General features: G+C 47.5%; 1 protein-coding gene across 3 annotated transcripts in view; it reads left to right on the top strand.

The window, feature by feature from the left end:
- The window catches only part of PXN (paxillin), a 45,363-nt gene that overhangs the window by 27,520 nt on the left and 1,676 nt on the right, over positions 1–16,167 (top strand). Inside the window, exons 4-13 of one of the 3 annotated variants that reach the window (XR_012631296.1) lie at positions 802–941; positions 1,313–1,514; positions 2,037–2,172; positions 6,458–7,507; positions 8,322–8,588; positions 9,122–9,526; positions 12,455–12,625; positions 12,757–12,824; positions 12,971–13,144; positions 13,704–13,716. Coding sequence is in view for 2 of the 3 variants with exons in the window: in XM_074887178.1 (XP_074743279.1) it covers positions 802–941; positions 1,313–1,514; positions 2,037–2,172; positions 6,458–7,507; positions 8,322–8,588; positions 9,122–9,526; positions 12,455–12,625; positions 12,971–13,144; positions 13,704–13,785; positions 14,138–14,286 (2,776 nt within the window). In the remaining variant the exon portion in view is untranslated. Of the gene's footprint in view, positions 1–801; positions 942–1,312; positions 1,515–2,036; positions 2,173–6,457; positions 7,508–8,321; positions 8,589–9,121; positions 9,527–12,454; positions 12,626–12,756; positions 12,825–12,970; positions 13,145–13,703; positions 13,786–14,137; positions 14,287–16,167 lie in introns of those variants that run through there. The other 2 variants (XM_074887178.1, XM_074887179.1) reach the window with 2 other exon arrangements.

The following is a 16,167-nucleotide window of genomic DNA, read 5'->3' as shown; positions in this document are numbered from 1 at the left end:
AAAACTAGGAGAAAATAATTTCTCTGCCATTGATGATGGGAGGACTGTTATTACAGTGTAATTACTATAAAAATCACTGCGTTGGTGCTAGGTTTTGCTTTGAAACAGTTTTCAGATGTGTGTGGTAAATGGGATCACCCACGTAGGATAAGCAATAATTACAGCCAGTGTTTTATATGCACTTGTGCACAGGTAAACTTCTTTCAAGGATTGTGTATTTAACACAGTAGAAAACAGTTTCAGATTACTTTCTTATAAATTGATTAGAGTTCCCCAAACTAAAGGTTTGAGGACTTGAAAAGAGACCTTGAGTGCTGTAAGAGGTTACCACATAACCTGCTGCTTTTGACTTTTTGTTGACAGCTTGAGGACTGTACTTTGCCTCTTTCTCCAGTCTGTGCTAGCCCTGCAAGGGAACTTGCTTCAGGGGGGAGGATTTTGCTGTTTGGTGTGATGTCAGCAGAAACAAGTAATTTTTCTGTGTGCGAGCTAATGGTTGTGCTGCTGTTCTATGTGTCTCAGATCTGCAGACGGTTAACTCTTTGCTACAGCACACAGTCCTAAAACCTGAGGCCCTGTCCATCAATGCTATTTCTTTGTAACTGACAACTGAAGATGTGGCTGAGCAGTGGCTGGGTTGTAGTCATTTCACAAAGCCACATCTTCTTTCCCCCAGAGCTAAAAGCATCAACTTGAAAAGAATACAGTACATGTAGAAACTTTGTGAACCTAATGTAAGTTTCCCTCCATCCTTCTGCTGTGTCTTGACATAGAAGTTTCACGTTTCCCTTTTATCTTTAGTTTCCCAAACAAGCAGAAGTCTGCAGAACCATCTCCCACAATGACCAGCTCCTCTCTGGGCAGCAACCTCTCAGAACTGGACAGACTTCTTCTGGAACTGAATGCTGTTCAACATAATCCCGCCAGTGGCTTCCCAGCAGGTAAGGAATAGCAAGACATTTGGTAGGAGTGGTTAGTTTGATTCTCAAAATAGTAGCTTGCTTTTCCCTTCTAGCATCCTCACTGAGGGAGACCCCTCCAGCCCCTGCTCAAAGATTCATTTATTATGGGTGGGATCTCTCGAGGTCTGTGGCGCAGCATCCTGCTCAGAGCAAGGCTGACTTCAAAATTGGCTCCAACTAAAGTTTTTAAGTTAGGTTAGGTTGCTCAGGCCCTTACACCTTTAAGTTCTGAATATCCTCAAAGATGGATGTTCCACAAGATTTCTGGGCAATTTGTTGCTCTTGCCTGTGATTAGCACGTATGTATGGATCTAAGGGTCTGAATGACTTTTCTGCTCCTCTTTCTCAAGATGAAGCCAGCAGAAGCCCATCACTGCCCAGCGTGACTGGATCTCACTATGTTGTCCCGGAGAGCAGCAGCTCTGTGGGAGGGAAGGCTGCTCCCCCTACAAAAGAAAAGCCAAAGCGAAATGGTGCACGTGGGATCGAAGATGTGCGACCCAGTGTGGAGAGCCTGCTGGATGAGCTGGAGAGCTCTGTGCCAAGTCCAGTGTGAGTGGTGTTTTGGTGGTTGCTGACTTGGGTGGGGTGGCACAGACTCTTGTGAGACGAGTGACTGTAGTGTAGGGACAGATGCTGCAGGAGAGTGACAGACAGAAGATGGGCTTTATCTAAAGGCTTGGAAACCAAGCAAGTGCATGAAGATGCTGGTGCTCTTTTATCTACTTGTGTATGAAAAAATACATGTCATGTTACGAGAGGTGGATTGTTCAAACTCAGATTTATAGATGATCACAAACACCCACTGTCTGACAAAATGAATGTTTGGTCATCATCTGTTTCTTAATGGATGGTGTGTGTGTGTACACACTGATGTTAGGCTTGGCAGAGAGACAGGGTCTGTCTGTGTTGTGGAAGCTGGGTCTGCGGGAGGGCTGGCCAGGGTGGACGCTGCTGCTGAAACTCATCATGCTGTGCTTTCCCGGGGGAGCAGTGGGACTTTCAGTCTAGGAGTGCTCTCCTAGGCTTAAATGCACTTTTTTTTTCTTTTTCTCCCCCCCCCCCCGCCCCCAGCCCTGCAATCACTGTGAGCCAAGGTGAGGTGAGCAGCCCCCAGCGAGTCACTGCCAGTCAGCAGCAGACCCGTATATCTGCTTCTTCAGCCACACGAGAACTGGATGAGCTGATGGCATCTCTCTCTGACTTTAAGGTAACCTATCATGACAACTTAATACTTCATCTTGTCCCTCCCCACCCCCAGACTCTCTTGCCTGTTAGCCACACCTGTTGACCTTTGTTAGTCTCCAGAATGCCCTCTTTACCTCTCAAACTTGCTCTGAGAAACTTCCTGTGGTGGTATTCGTGCTGTAGGTGTTCTTGACTGCTATAAATTCTCATCGCTGGCAGAGTAAGGCAGTTACGGGATCTGTTTTTCCTTCAGTTCTGCAGTTTGTTTGCCAAAGATAATGAGCAATGTACTGCTCAGTACAGGGTGAATTATTTTTCTGTGCTACAACTTAACAAGAAGTAAGGGAGCATGGGACACCAGTCTGCTTACTGACAGAGACCAGGCTCCTCTGTTCTGTGGGATGACCCTCCTCTTTGGAGTGTATTTTTACCCTGATTTACTTCTCCCGAGGAGGATCTTCCAGGCATGTGGTGTGAGCACTGAAGCCTTTGCATCAGACAGCTGGAGACTTCAAACGTTTCCATCTTAAAACAATATCTCTTATTCACCTCAAAGTGGGATTAAAGTCTGAGCTTCTTGTGGGGGCAGAGGATGGCAAATACTATTCAGAATCTTGTTTGGAAATCGAACTATTGTGTTGGAAAAGAACTGCTACTTCAGTCACAAGTAGCACAAAAATCCCATAATAGGATAAGCTCAGGAGTAACTTGCCCGTGGTCACCTTCATACGTGGAGCACTTGGCATATGTACTTGGATAACTTGTTCTTTTATTCATATCTGTATGTTATCATTCCTGCACTAGATGATTAACTGTGGAGCTTATTGTCATGAGACTTCATTTACCCATAATCATAGCAAAATGAAAAATACTTTCTCTTCTTACTTTTTCAGCTGCTTTGCTTATAGCCTTACTGAATTGTTCAGTTGAATTTGTTCTGAGAGAGGTAGAGAAAGCAAATACCTAATATATTCTCTCTGTTGTCATTGTTGGGTTTGTCTTTCTTACATACACATGCAAGTCTGCTTTCTAATCCTAAGGAAGTTCCTAACTCTGGTTTTTCCTCATATGGAAGATTCTGCTGATGCTTGGTGCTTCTTGCCTGTGCTGAACTCCATCTTCTCCTACCATGACTTTAGGTGGGGCAGCCAGAGCTGAGGAATGTTGTGTGAGGAGAGGTAGACAGGGCATTCAGTGACAGCTTTGCCGTTTGTTGTTCTGTCTGTGACACCGTTCATGCGAGCGCTTTTGATGTGTGCTCTGGGTTTCATGGAGGTCGTTACAATACCCAGAGTTTTGACCAAGTGTGTGAGTTCACACATTGCTGGGAATGAGCATGCACGCTCTGTGGCACTTTGCTTGCCTTGCACTTGCTGGAATTGCATTCAGTCTGCTATTTCTGGCACAAGTACTTCATTTTGTGAGAATATAGGAGTTACTCACTGTTTTCTCTAGACTTACTGTAGTGTGTGTTTAGTCAACTGCAAATATTGACACCTTAAGTTGCCTTTTTCCTCCATATTAGGTCCTAGGGTAGAGTGCAGGATATCCACAAGTGTCTGTTCAGTCTGGTTGAAAAAACTGTGAAGCTGGAGAAGAGTTCCCACCTGTGCTGCTGGCGTACCCTGCCTTGTTCCTTCCGCACGCTGTGGGAGCTTGAGAGCTATCACCTAGTGCCCCTGCTGCTTTTCTCAGGGCTCAGAAAACAAGCTCGGGGTGTGGTTGCTGCCACCAGCCTTTGCTCCTAGGTGAGCTCTTGGCAGCTGAGAATGACCTTGCCCAGCGCAGGTTTTCGTTGCAAAATACGGGGAGGGGACATTTCTCAGTGTGGGTGTTCAAATGCTTTGCAGTCTTGAGAAGAGTCCTAAGAATCTTTGTGCAACTCCAATAAAACCTGCATGGCAGAGATGAGCCGCCTTCTGTAATACTGCCTGCCTTCCTGGCTTAGTTTCTGGTTAAGCTCTGAGAGCAAACTGAAATGCAGCAAGACTAAGATTTGGCCTTTATAAATACAGCATTAGTATTTTCACGAGACATTGAACTCATCTGTGTCTAAACGTTCTTCCTGAAGCACAAAGAACATGGATTCTGTGATCATTTTCCTTTTGTTAATATTGTCATTGACTGTTTTTAATGGTTAGTTTACTTTTTCCTGTCCTCCAGGTTGTTTAATTTTCCCTTCAATCCTGGTTTGGTTTTACCTCCTCTGTTTGTGCCAACTAGTGGGGTTAGCTTGTCTGTAAAAATGAATTTCTAGACTGTACCAGTAGCAGGATGGAAGAGAAGTGGAGTGTTTGCAACGGTGAAAGATGAAAGGCTGTTGTTCAAGTGCCAGACCTGTGTGTGGTTGCAAGAAATAGGACAGAAAAACTGAGTATGATGTGTAACTAGTTGGAGTTGGTACAACTAGAAGTTGCATTAGGCGAGGATGCAAGGAGGCACTGATGCTTAATGTCCCTCATACTCCAGAGTAAAAGGTGCTATTACAGACTGATACATTACCCTTTTATCATCTTCTGCTCGCTTTAATGAGTTGCTCATTCTTCTTGCTTACAGAATCCATTTGATTTTGCTTATCTAGCTCATCAGTCAGCGAGCACTGGATTACTTAATGCACTTGTTTTGTCAACCTCTGCCATTTCTGTGTAATAGGATGCCTGCTTACTGCATAGCTAGATGCTTGTATTTAACTGTTCTATTACTGTTGAGTGTTTAACCGTTGCTCTTATTTTGGAGCTAGTATGTTTTTAATATGCTGAAAATACTTGCTTTTGAGCAAAATGATAGTCTTGCCTTGAAAATGACTGACTTCGTTTTAGGCCTGGAAACTAAGTGGAAACTGGGTTACTTTTACAGGTGCGTTCTGCTTAGGCAAAATACAGGGGAAACACAACACTGAGAAATTCCCTCATTTGAACTACTGAATGTACTTAGTCCTTTTCATCTCTGCTGTGACTGTGGGTCTTGCTGTGCTACTCAAGGGGAGGAGCAATTCTAATAAATTGTGGTCCCCTATTGCTCCTTCCTTTCTGAGCACCGACGGTCTTCCTGTAGCTCCTGACCCCTCGGGGTGGTAGCAGCTTGAGTCAGCTGAAGGTATATGTCTCTTCCATCTTCTGGCAGATTTTGTGCATGTTCTGGTTAATTTTATCCTTTTATTCATGATAAGTATCTCAGAAAGGTAAGTAGAGACTGAGATACCATCCATGGGCTTAGGAAGTTATGTGCCCCACTACCTTAGACCATAAGCATCTAACTTCTTGAGGCTTCTTTGGAAAGTGTAACTTAAGAATCAGAGCAGGTCTTGAGAGCTCTTGGATTTGGAAATCCTTTGTGGATATGTTTATAAAACTGATAGGGCTCAGCATTGGACTTTGGTTGACTTGGTGTGTGAACTTGTCCAAGCCACTGTTCTGATTTTCCCTTTTTAAGAAAAAGGATGTCTCCTAGAGTTTAGCTAGGAACTACTGAAAATGGGGAAAGTAAGAACCAGGATCTTTCATTTTCAGAAGATCCTGTAAGTCAAGGAGAATGAAAAACTCTATCACTTGCTCTTGTTAGAGTGTATTTTGGATCAAAATTAGTAGTGATTTTATTACAGTGTAAATGTGGACCCTTTGGCCTAAGGGAAAGAGGCTAATCTAGCCACCTAAGCAATGCTTACAAGGGCGTGGAGTGACTGACAGACTCGAATAGATTCAGTATGTGTCACATCCAAGGTGAGATTAGTGATGTGAATAGAACAAAGCCCATGTCATCTGTTCATGCTGTGAATGCCCTGAAGCTTTGTTTTCATTGCCATGTACTCAGCCAACTGGAGCATTTTATTAGTGTATCAAGAAGAAAATGTCATGCTTTGTTCTATTCATTGATTGCTTTTTTTTTTTTCAGCTTTGAAATGTAAAATTTACATGTCTGACTATGAGTAAGTTAACGTGACCTTTACTCACAGGCTAGACATTCCTGGGTTTGTAGCTGGCTTCCCAGCAGCTGCTGTGTGCCCCTATCACAGCTGCAGGTGAACGCATGAGCTATCACTTAGAAGGAGGGCATAAGTGAAGGATTTTGATGGCTGTAGAACTTCATCTCCCGTAATTTCCTGTGAAGATCAGCACAATGTCATACTGGTTCTGCTCTTTGATATCTCATTTTCCTTCCTTACTTTTGGAAGTAAGGCTTTGGATCAACATGGCTCTTTGATTTGGAGGTTGTGATTGCTATAACGCTTAATTCTTTGCTTTTTTCCTTCTCCTTACCTCTGTCTCTATCTCTTTCTCTCCTTATTCCTTCTGTCTCCTTTTTTGCAGACTAGTTCCACTATGTCTCTGATTTCTGAACCGTCCCTAGAACCAGTTCCCAGTTCAGCAAATGCAGCTTCCAGCAACACTCCTCACAGCTTAACAGTGCTATCTCATTCCAAACACCCTTCTGCAGGTCACAGTGGGGACTCGGCAGTGCCAACATCTGCCCCCTCAGCAGTCCTCTGCACTGAGGCAGGCAGTAACACCGTAGTTCTGCCTTCTTCAGGGCATTCTGCCGCTCCTCCACATATGCCCTGTTTGCCACAAATGGTCCCTGTGCCCCCACCACGATTCTCTTCTGGTTCTGCTACTCGTGGGGAGCAGATGACCTCTGCAAGCTTGGGGCCGAGCAGAAAGCCTGACCCTCCTAGAAATGTTTTCCAGGCTGTGCCAGCTTCCAGTGTGGAGCTTCTGTCTAGATCTGCTAATGTGGAGGCCCAAGGCCTAGAGAGCGGTTTGGCAAAAGAGTCTGAGAAGAAGGAGCAGAGAACTGACTCCAAAATCTCAACTGTACCAGTTTCAAACACTTTAAATGGTCAAGGGAGGGGGCAGATACCTAAAGAGCTGGATCAGCAGGGAGCATTCAGGGACAATTCAGCCCTTCCTTCCCAGGGCAGAAATGTGGAAACAGCTTTAGATGAGCTGTGGGCCCTGGAGCAGTCTGCACATGTGCCAGAGGTACATGCAAAGAATGACAGCGCTTTGAATCCTGTGTATGAACCTTCTGTTGTGGCCCTGGATCGATGTCATGTCTTCCCAGACACTAAAAACCAGTTGGGCTTTGTAGTGGAGCAAGGACAGGATCTAAAAGCTGAAGTACCACATGAAACCAAGGTAGATGGCTGTCCTGAGCTGGTCAGGAAGAGGCAGGGCAGAGAGAGAACTCCTAGGAAGGCAGGTACTGCTAACATGAACAAAGCTGGAGGAGACCAGGAAAATGAGCAGTTCAGAAGCTCTGCAGTCGCTCCAGAATCTGCTGAAAATGTCTGGAAAGCTGAATGGGATCTGCCATGCATCTCCAAACCACCCATTGAGAGGATTTCTGCATCAGGCCAGGCAGGCACTGAATGAATGTAGGAGTAGGATGAGTACTAGCTGGGGCTGTTCTGACAGCGCACTAACATGTTGTGTGTGGTGTGAGTGTGCCCAGACTCACCCACACTAACAGCACGCAGCTCTGAGCAGTGTTAGCGACAGCTGCACGTCACGGCGGTTTGAAATCCTCAGCTTTATCTTGTGGTCTCTTCTGCATGTCAGTCAGCAGCACAGAACATGGCAGTCTGTAGGGAATTCCCTGTGAAATGGACTTTTATTCCCTAACTGGGGTAAGGTTCAGTCCACAGAGGCTTCTGAAAAGTTAAAGGGCTGTTTCATGCCACCGGAGGATGTTCCTGACTTGGGTTGGCAGCTCCTCTGCTCTGCTAGCCTTTTTAGGTCTCGTTGCTGGAGCTCTTAGTGTTCCTTCCAGCGGTGGAAGTACGCTCAGTGCACCAGACATCTCTGACCAAGAGTCTTATGCCTGTAAAGGGCAGAGAGGCTGCTCTGTGTCCTTGTGATGCTGAGGTTTCTTCACAGCAACAACTCAGTGGAGTGGTCGTGCTGCACCTCCTATCTTGGCTTCCTGCTGGTTAATCTTTCCCTTCCTTTTCTAGATAGTTATTTTTGGCTGCTGTGATTATCCTTACAGGGTTTTTCCTTGCACTGACTCACTGTTCTGGGCTGTGCCAAGAAGAATTTTGGCATTGTGGAATAAATGTCATCACTCTTCCTGCTCGCAGTTGTCACTAATGGCTTGAGTTTGTGCTGTTGCATCTTGGGGCTTGCTCTGACACTGTTCTTCTCTGCTGATACTATTACCTTTGTCATTTAGATTAAATCTTTAATCAAGAGGACAAAAGAGACTTCGAATGTGCATCCAATGTATCGTGACCTCTCTCCAAGGCGTAAACTAGGTCCTGCCATATTTCACAAGACCAAGTCCCAAGATCGCTTGATTGAAGAGCTGCAGGACAGACTGGGCATCGCTAAACAGGAACAGGAAGAGTGGAAAAGCCAGGATGACTGGCTGACAGAGGGGGTCATTATCACTGTCAGACCCCAGGGGGAAGAGCAGAATGGTGGACAGCAAGTAGAGAAGGTAGAAAGCAGGGACACGTGCTGGGAAGTTCCAGCATGTCCCTCTGTCCAGATAACATTTAGTGGAGGTGCAGATTAAGTTTCTGAGTGTCCTAAGCAACACAAAATGAAGAACTAAGTCTTTCTACTCACCCTTGTCTGGCCTGAAAAGGGAACCAGCATGCAGGTCCTAGTTCTTGTTGTTTAAGAACTGGAGTGGGATCTGAGGGTGCTGGTGATGGTATCTGTTTGGGCGGTCTATTACTATCACGTGTCAAGTGTCCATGTGGGGATTATTTTTAAAACCACACTGGAAAGTCTGTCATAGAGGTTTGCTTTGTTTTTCCCAGTACTGTACCTGTGCAGGAAGTTCTGGGTATAAGATGGTGCTTTTCCTTGAGCTACACAGAGAAGTTTTCTAGTTCCCTTCTCTTTCTTGCTGCTTTTTCCCCTCAGATAAACATACTGGTAACAACCAGCCTTCCTGTTGCAGGAAGTGCTTGTTGGTTCCTCTTTGGGTTTATTCACCTTTCTTCTTCCTCCATGTCTTTCTAGGTGGTTTTTCCTCCAGAATCCCCGCTTCCCCCAAGGAGGACGATCTCTGTTCCAGCTTCTCCCCCGCTCCAGCCTTCCAAAGAAGCTGCAAAGACAGTCCCTGCTAACGTTGCTCCCTCTCATGCCTCTGGCCCTGCACCTCTCCTCCCACTCCTACCGCAGCCTTCCCATGTGCCGTCTACCCCAGCTCCTAGTCCAGTCTCCTCTTCCTTCACCTTGGCTCCCCAGCCTCTCTTCCAGTGGGAAACTTCTGATGATGATTATCATGAGCTTTCTGTTGTGGGCACCCCTCCTTCTGAAGATCCTAGGCGTTCGTGTTCTCCCCAGATGTGGACCGTTAGCACCAAGTCAGTTGTTTCTGTTGGCTGTCAGACTGAAGATGATGCTCTCTTCCCACAGATGCAGGCAGGCTTCTCTCTCTGGTTTATTTTTTTAGCAGTGTTTTCCAGTCCAACTATCGCTCCCAACTTGATAGCTCAGTAGGTGCAATGTTCAGGTAAAGGCTGTTCTGAACTGCTAGAGAGGAGAGAGGACTCATTGGCAATATCTAATCCCAGCAGTGCCTGTCCAGCACTGCAAAGTACGTGTCTGTGCAATAACCTGCTGGGGTGTGTGTGGTTCCTGTCTGTCCTTATGATCACTTTGTGCAGCAGGGACTTTATTTCCCTCTGAGATGAAGAAGGTAGCTCTGAAACACAGACTGCAACTCTCCCTGCCACAATCTTTCATGGAGTGGGGGGAGTAAAAGATGGCAAAATCTCAATACTGGAAGGAGCAGATCAGCAGCCCTTCATGTGTTTGCACGTTCAGACAGGTGTCCACGGTGCGAGTGGATTTTGGGGAGGAGGTGGTATGATCAAGAGCTGTTCAGCATGTCCCATCAGGGAAGGGCTGTAGCTTCAGGATGATGGGAAATCTTAATGTCTATGAGCAGTGCAGTGGTGTGCAGTGTTATGTGTACAGGCAGCTCTCAAGCAGTGAGCAAGGAACCACCTCTACATCTTGAACTGTTGTACTTTTCAGGTGACCTCTGCTCCTCCCCTTGTCCACAGTGCCAATCTGCTGGCTGCTCATGCACCCCTGGGCCCCCCCACCCCTGAGAAGGCAGGACCTCCTTTCTGTTTGCTCAGCATGGTGTGCTCTGCTGGTTGATGAGTGTGCTGCAGACGATGCTGGGATCTGCTCGAGAGCTCCCAGCACCATTAATGTAGATGATACCCTGTAGCGCATGGTTTGCTGCTCATAGAGCTCCTAGCTGAACTAGACTGATGGCACACCTCAGGGGTGAAAGGTGGGAATTTGAAGGGCCTTTGCATGATGAATTTATGTGGATGCTGTGCTGAATGTCCCCTGTAAGCAGCAGGCATTGTGTGCAGGAGATGGAAACAAACCTCTTTTGGGTGGGGACTCATCTGTGAGCTGTCGAGGAGGCTGGCTCGCCAGGCCAGGTACCAAGTACAGCGGGCGCAGGTGGTTGTGCCTGCACTGAGGTCAGCTGTGGCTTGCAGGAGCCTGTGGTCCCTACAGGCAAGGGTGAAGTGCTCTTTGCTACGTGTTGAATTCATCTCACCTCCTTTCTCTCCAGATGGTATTTATCATTTGTGTGCGACATTTGTGCCTGCCCTGCCTGGTGGCTGCAAACCCCTTGGTAGAGCGAGAGAGGGATACGCTTCCCTTGACACAGGGATATGCTTCCCTTGACACGGTCCAGCCCTTTTCCTCCTGCTGTGCCACGCGGGAAGCCCTGGCTTTGTCCGGGGACTCTGGCCTGGGTTTTTGTACAGAGGCCTGCTGCCTCCCGCTGCGAGAACTCTCCTTGCAGTGGTGTGCTTTGGAGACATTCACTGTAACCCTTTGGTAGCAAATAACTGCTGTGTGGCAGGGGGTTTGTTTTAGGCTCAGAACGTTGGGGTGTGATGGCTCTGCTGTGTGCTGCTGGACTAGGAGAGGTTGTGAGTTATGGGATGGCAGGGAGGAGGGGAAAAGCTGTGTGTTAGACTTCATTGGGAGTCATGCTGCATGTGACGTAAAGCTGAGGAATATGTGTGTATATGTGTGTGTAAAAAAGCTTAAATTATGTCATGAGAATTTTTGTAGAAACAAGTAGAAACCAGAGTTTGTCATTGAGTGAAGACTACAAGTACAGGACAGGGAATAGAGCTCCTCCTGCGGCTGGAAGGGCAGGTTCTGCCAATGCTCTGAAGCCTCTGAATTGTGTCCCTACTCCCCTGGCTGTGCCAGCAGCAGACTGGTGGGTTGTTCACAAGCATAGATTTTATGTCTGTTTTAATCTATCCTCTTAGTAAAAGAAAATGTGCTCCAGACCAACATCTCAGGGAGGGACTTTTCTGGGTCTCTCTAAACCTGACAGTAGCTATTGCAGTGCAACGTCAGCTACAATAATCTGCATTTCATTATTGTGGTTTGTCTGCAAAGGGGGCTTTGGTGGCTAAAGAGAACATACACTTTGTTTATAAGTTCTGAACCTAAGTAAAATATTTCTCCCCCTCCTCTGGGAAGCCTTTCCAAGCCATGTGTACTGTGGTGCTGTGAGTTTCAGAAACAGCCTCTGAGACAACTATCTTAATCCCTTCCCCCCTACCCCTGTGCATTTCCAGCTGTCCGACAATAGACGTGGCAGTCTTTGCGTTGCAGTCCTCTCTGCTAGGGCTCTGCTGTGGATGCACTGCCCTCTCTGTAGGTAAACAGCAGGCAGCTCCGAGAGAGTTACTTCCTTCCTGCTTCCACTTGCTTAGCTCAGGCGTGGGGTGAGAGCCACCTGATGGGGGCAAAGGAGACTTGGCAAAAAGATCTGCAGAAGGTGGTGCAGAGGGAGGCGAAGGAAGAAGATATTCTAGCTGAAAGGGAGGTAAGAGGAGGAGGAGGAGAGGGATTTCTGTCAGAGAGGAGAAAGTGACAACAGAGAGAGAGCAACAGCATAGAAATAGAGGTCAAGGAGAAGGGGCCCTCTGGATGGTGTCTCTGCTTTGTCAGCTGGCCAGGAACTGATAAAATAAAAGGAGATTTTTGGCAGAAGTTTAGAGCGCGCTGTACTGACTGCTTGGGATCTGCTGGTGACTTCTGCTGTGTGCCCAGTGAAGGAAAATCAAATCCTTGGTTCACAGCTCTGCTGTTACATATCCCAGGCTCTCTGCATGGCTCTGCATGGGCAGAATACATGTGTGTACTTGACCCTGGCTCTCACAGGCTTCTGCTGTCTCCTAGCAATCTCCTGTCTGTCTCTACAGAGGAGCCACTGGCAGCAACAGCAGGCATTTATCTTGGAAGCACAGCAGCACTTGCCTTACAGTCTTTGTTTTCTCTTCCCTGCAGTTCATGGCGCAGGGGAAGGCTGGGAGCAGCTCCCCTCCATCCACAGCCTCCAAGCCTGGCAGTCAGCTGGACACCATGCTGGGAAGTCTCCAGTCTGACCTGAACAAACTGGGTGTTGCTACCGTTGCCAAAGGTGTCTGTGGAGCCTGCAAGAAGCCTATTGCTGGGCAGGTGAGTTGAAGGTGCTGTCTCATTGCTGAGTCTTGGGCTGCAGCTGGGAGTAATGGGGAGGGCTGTTTCGTGAGGCTGAAGAGACTGGAGATGCTGGAGAAACTGAAGTACTGTATTTATCCACTGGCTAGGTACGCTGTAAGCTCCTCCAGTGACCTCTACCCTGCCCTTGAGGGACTGCCCTCTCCTGAGATGATAGGTAATTCAGTTTTCATGCTACCCCAGTCCAGGGCTCACTTGAGTAGTAGAACTTGTCATTCTTGCTGACCTCCAGCTGGTATCTTGTCATGTGGTCTAGGGGAGAGGGAGATAAGAGTTGTCCTTCATAATTTGTCTTCCCAACAGGTAGTTACAGCCATGGGGAAAACCTGGCACCCTGAGCACTTCGTCTGCACCCACTGCCAGGAGGAGATCGGGTCGCGGAACTTCTTTGAACGGGATGGTCAACCCTACTGCGAGAAAGACTATCACAACCTCTTCTCCCCTCGCTGCTACTACTGCAATGGGCCGATCCTTGATGTGAGTTCCTTGGGGGGATTAAGGGTGCTGGCAAGGTGCTGCAGACTCGGATGTTAAAAACTCCACTTTACCCACATGTCCTGGATGGAAGATTTTGTTTGGGAATTTCTATTTTTCCTTTGCCCTGTCTCTGAAAGGGAAACAACTTAGCCCAGTCAAATTTTTAACACTAGTGAGAGGAGTTAGTCCCTCTTACCTTCACTGAAGCTCCTTCAGAACCCCACATGGCTCCATCATTCCAGTAATGATTCCTCAGCTTTTGTCTGTTGGTAGCTTGTAGTAACAGGCACCAGTGCTAGTCCTGAGAGCTGGACGGGGCCCTGTATAAGGGAGGAAGCAGTGTGTAAGATCCTTTTAGGGTAAAAGAAAGTGTGCAGTGGGGAAAGCCTGAATAAGCCAGAGGCAGGGGGAGAATTGACTCAGCTCTCTAAAGGGCAGTCTATTTTAATGCATGCTCTTGTCAGTACCAACATTAATGTGTTCTTCCCCCCTACCCAGCCCCCCTTACCTCCAAGCTGAAGTAATCATTTACGTGACTTGCACTTTGTCTTCTGAACAGAAAGTGGTGACGGCTTTGGACAGGACATGGCACCCTGAACACTTTTTCTGTGCCCAGTGTGGAGCTTTCTTTGGACCCGAAGGTATTGCTGGTTTCTGCAATCTCCTCCCTGAACTGTAGACAAGTGTGTAAGGCAGGGCTGCTGTTAGGGGACAGCCTGAGAGGTGCCTGGGGAACTACTGAAGATGGAACTCCAAGGGATGTAGCTGTTTATGGGGGAAGGATGCTAGCAGTAATCTGCTTTCCCCCCTGGAGAGGAAGGGTATGTGTGTGCGCGTGGGACAGGGAGGGCAGCAGAACAAGGAACAGCCACCTGCTGCGTGTGTTAGCAGGGGGAAGGATGATCCTACCCACACTGGTTACCCTGCAGAGCTTGGCTGCCCATAGGTAAAGATCAGGAGCTGATGCTCTTCGCCTCTCTTCTCCTTTGGCAGGATTTCATGAGAAGGATGGCAAAGCCTATTGCCGCAAGGACTACTTTGACATGTTTGCTCCCAAGTGTGGCGGCTGTGCCCGGGCTATCCTGGAAAACTACATCTCTGCCTTGAACACCCTGTGGCACCCTGAATGCTTTGTCTGTCGGGTAAGAAACCCAAGATCCTTTGCTGCTGCTGTACGACCCCTCTCATTTCCACCCTGCAGGCATCTGCTCCCTTATCAGGAAAAGGCACCTGTGGGGTAGTGAAGGGCAGCCAGCCCCACAAGATAAAAACATGTCAGCAACCAAACACCTTCTTGTTCCTCTGCCTATTTACATTAAACTTTCTAGCTGCTTTGCTCTTTCTGTTCCCAGCTGCAATTATGGGCTTCTGCAGCAGCTCACAGATAAACAGACATTTTCTGTGACCTTTAAATAATTATAAGCTAGGCTTCTCTCTAAGCACTTGCTTCAGCAATCAGATTTTGAGGATCTTCCATGCTCCATCTGACAATGTAAACTAATAAGACTGACCTTGTTCAGACAAACATGTAAGTCAGTGAAATGGTGGCAGGCTCCATACAACAGACATAATAAACAGGAATACTGCAGATTAAATGCTTGGCACTCTTTCAGAGAGCCTTGCAAATATTAACTCTTACAGGCCCCAAGAGATGAGCAAAATCAGCCAGTGTTTCCTAGAGTGGGAAAGAAAGGCAGAGACCAGAACAAACAGTAGAACCACAAGCTGCCTATTGCTGGTATGATGCTCAGAGCAGACTGTCACCATGCTGTTGGGACTGCCTGCCCAGAACTGTCTGTGGCTCCCAGAATGGCGTGCAGACAGCGGAGGCAGAAGATAGCAGTCCTGACTGTGTGGGGCTGGGGAGGGCTGTGCCTTGTTGTGCAGAGATTGAGGCTTCTATCAAGCACTTCTGCTTTCCTTCCCCCAGCTGCCACACTGCCTGTATCCGTGGGGCCAACACTGATGCCTTCCAGGGCACGAGACAGGATTCTCGTCCTGGTTTTGCTAAAGCAGAGCAGACTTTCCAGCTGTCCTGCTGACTGAGGAAGGAGACCCTTTATTGAACTAATTGTCAGCATTAGAAAAGTCTTGGACTCGCTGCAGGCAAACTGCATTCGTCCTGGTATTGAGAGTGTTTAGCTATCCATGGCTCTGTGTGCTCTTTGCTGGACTTCTGTGTACATGTTGGGGTCCAGCTGTGTGTGATACTGTGTGTCCTCCCTGGGGAAGAGGATGGTGTTGGGGCTGAGCAAAACCAGGATTCTGGAAATCTCTCTTGTCTGGGCCTTGCTGCTGATCTGCTCAGGAAACTTGGCAGTATCCTCGGCTCTCCCTCACACCCTGCTGCCTCAGTTGCCCACTCGTACAAGGAGGGGAGTCTCCCCAGTCTTGTGGGGATGGTGGGTGCTTCTATGGCAGGTTCTGAAGAGTAGCATCCTCAGCTGCCTGACACTGAGGGGGGTGAGGAGCTCTGGATGCTAATAAGCACATAGCTGGTGTATCCTCTTCTCATCTGTTCAAAATCATTAGCACTGTAGAACAAACAGTTTCTCCCAGTGTGTGTATCTGGTGGAGATGTTTCAGGATGGATGATCCTGCGCAAAGCGTACCTGTGTAATGCCAGCCATTCTGAAGAGGTCACTTGTAAAGATTAATTGTGCCTCATTTTCTCAGCTGGAACCAGTCCAATCTTCATCAAAATTCTGCTGCATGAAAGTCTGTTGGTCCCTGCTTCAGCATGCCATTGTGGGGAAGCTGAAGTAAGATTTTAAACAAAAAAAAAAAAAAAGGGAAAGGTGCTGCAGTGTTTCCCATTTCAGGGGAAGGAGTGTTCTCCTTTCTCCTGGCTGGACGCATCTGGTTGCTCGTCTGTAGTATTTTTTTTGGAGAAGTGAAACCAGCTGTGGGGAGAAGCATGGTTAATTCCCTTGCTTGTGGCTGTATCTGTCTATCAGCCTTTCCTTGGACACCCTTCAGAGTTTGGCTCTTTGAACAACAGGATGATGCTGAAAGGCAGCAGT

The sequence above is a fragment of the Strix uralensis genome, chromosome 17 (assembly GCF_047716275.1).
Source record: "Strix uralensis isolate ZFMK-TIS-50842 chromosome 17, bStrUra1, whole genome shotgun sequence".
Taxonomy (NCBI): Eukaryota; Metazoa; Chordata; class Aves; order Strigiformes; family Strigidae; genus Strix; species Strix uralensis.
This window is presented reverse-complemented; position numbering and strand designations above follow the sequence as displayed.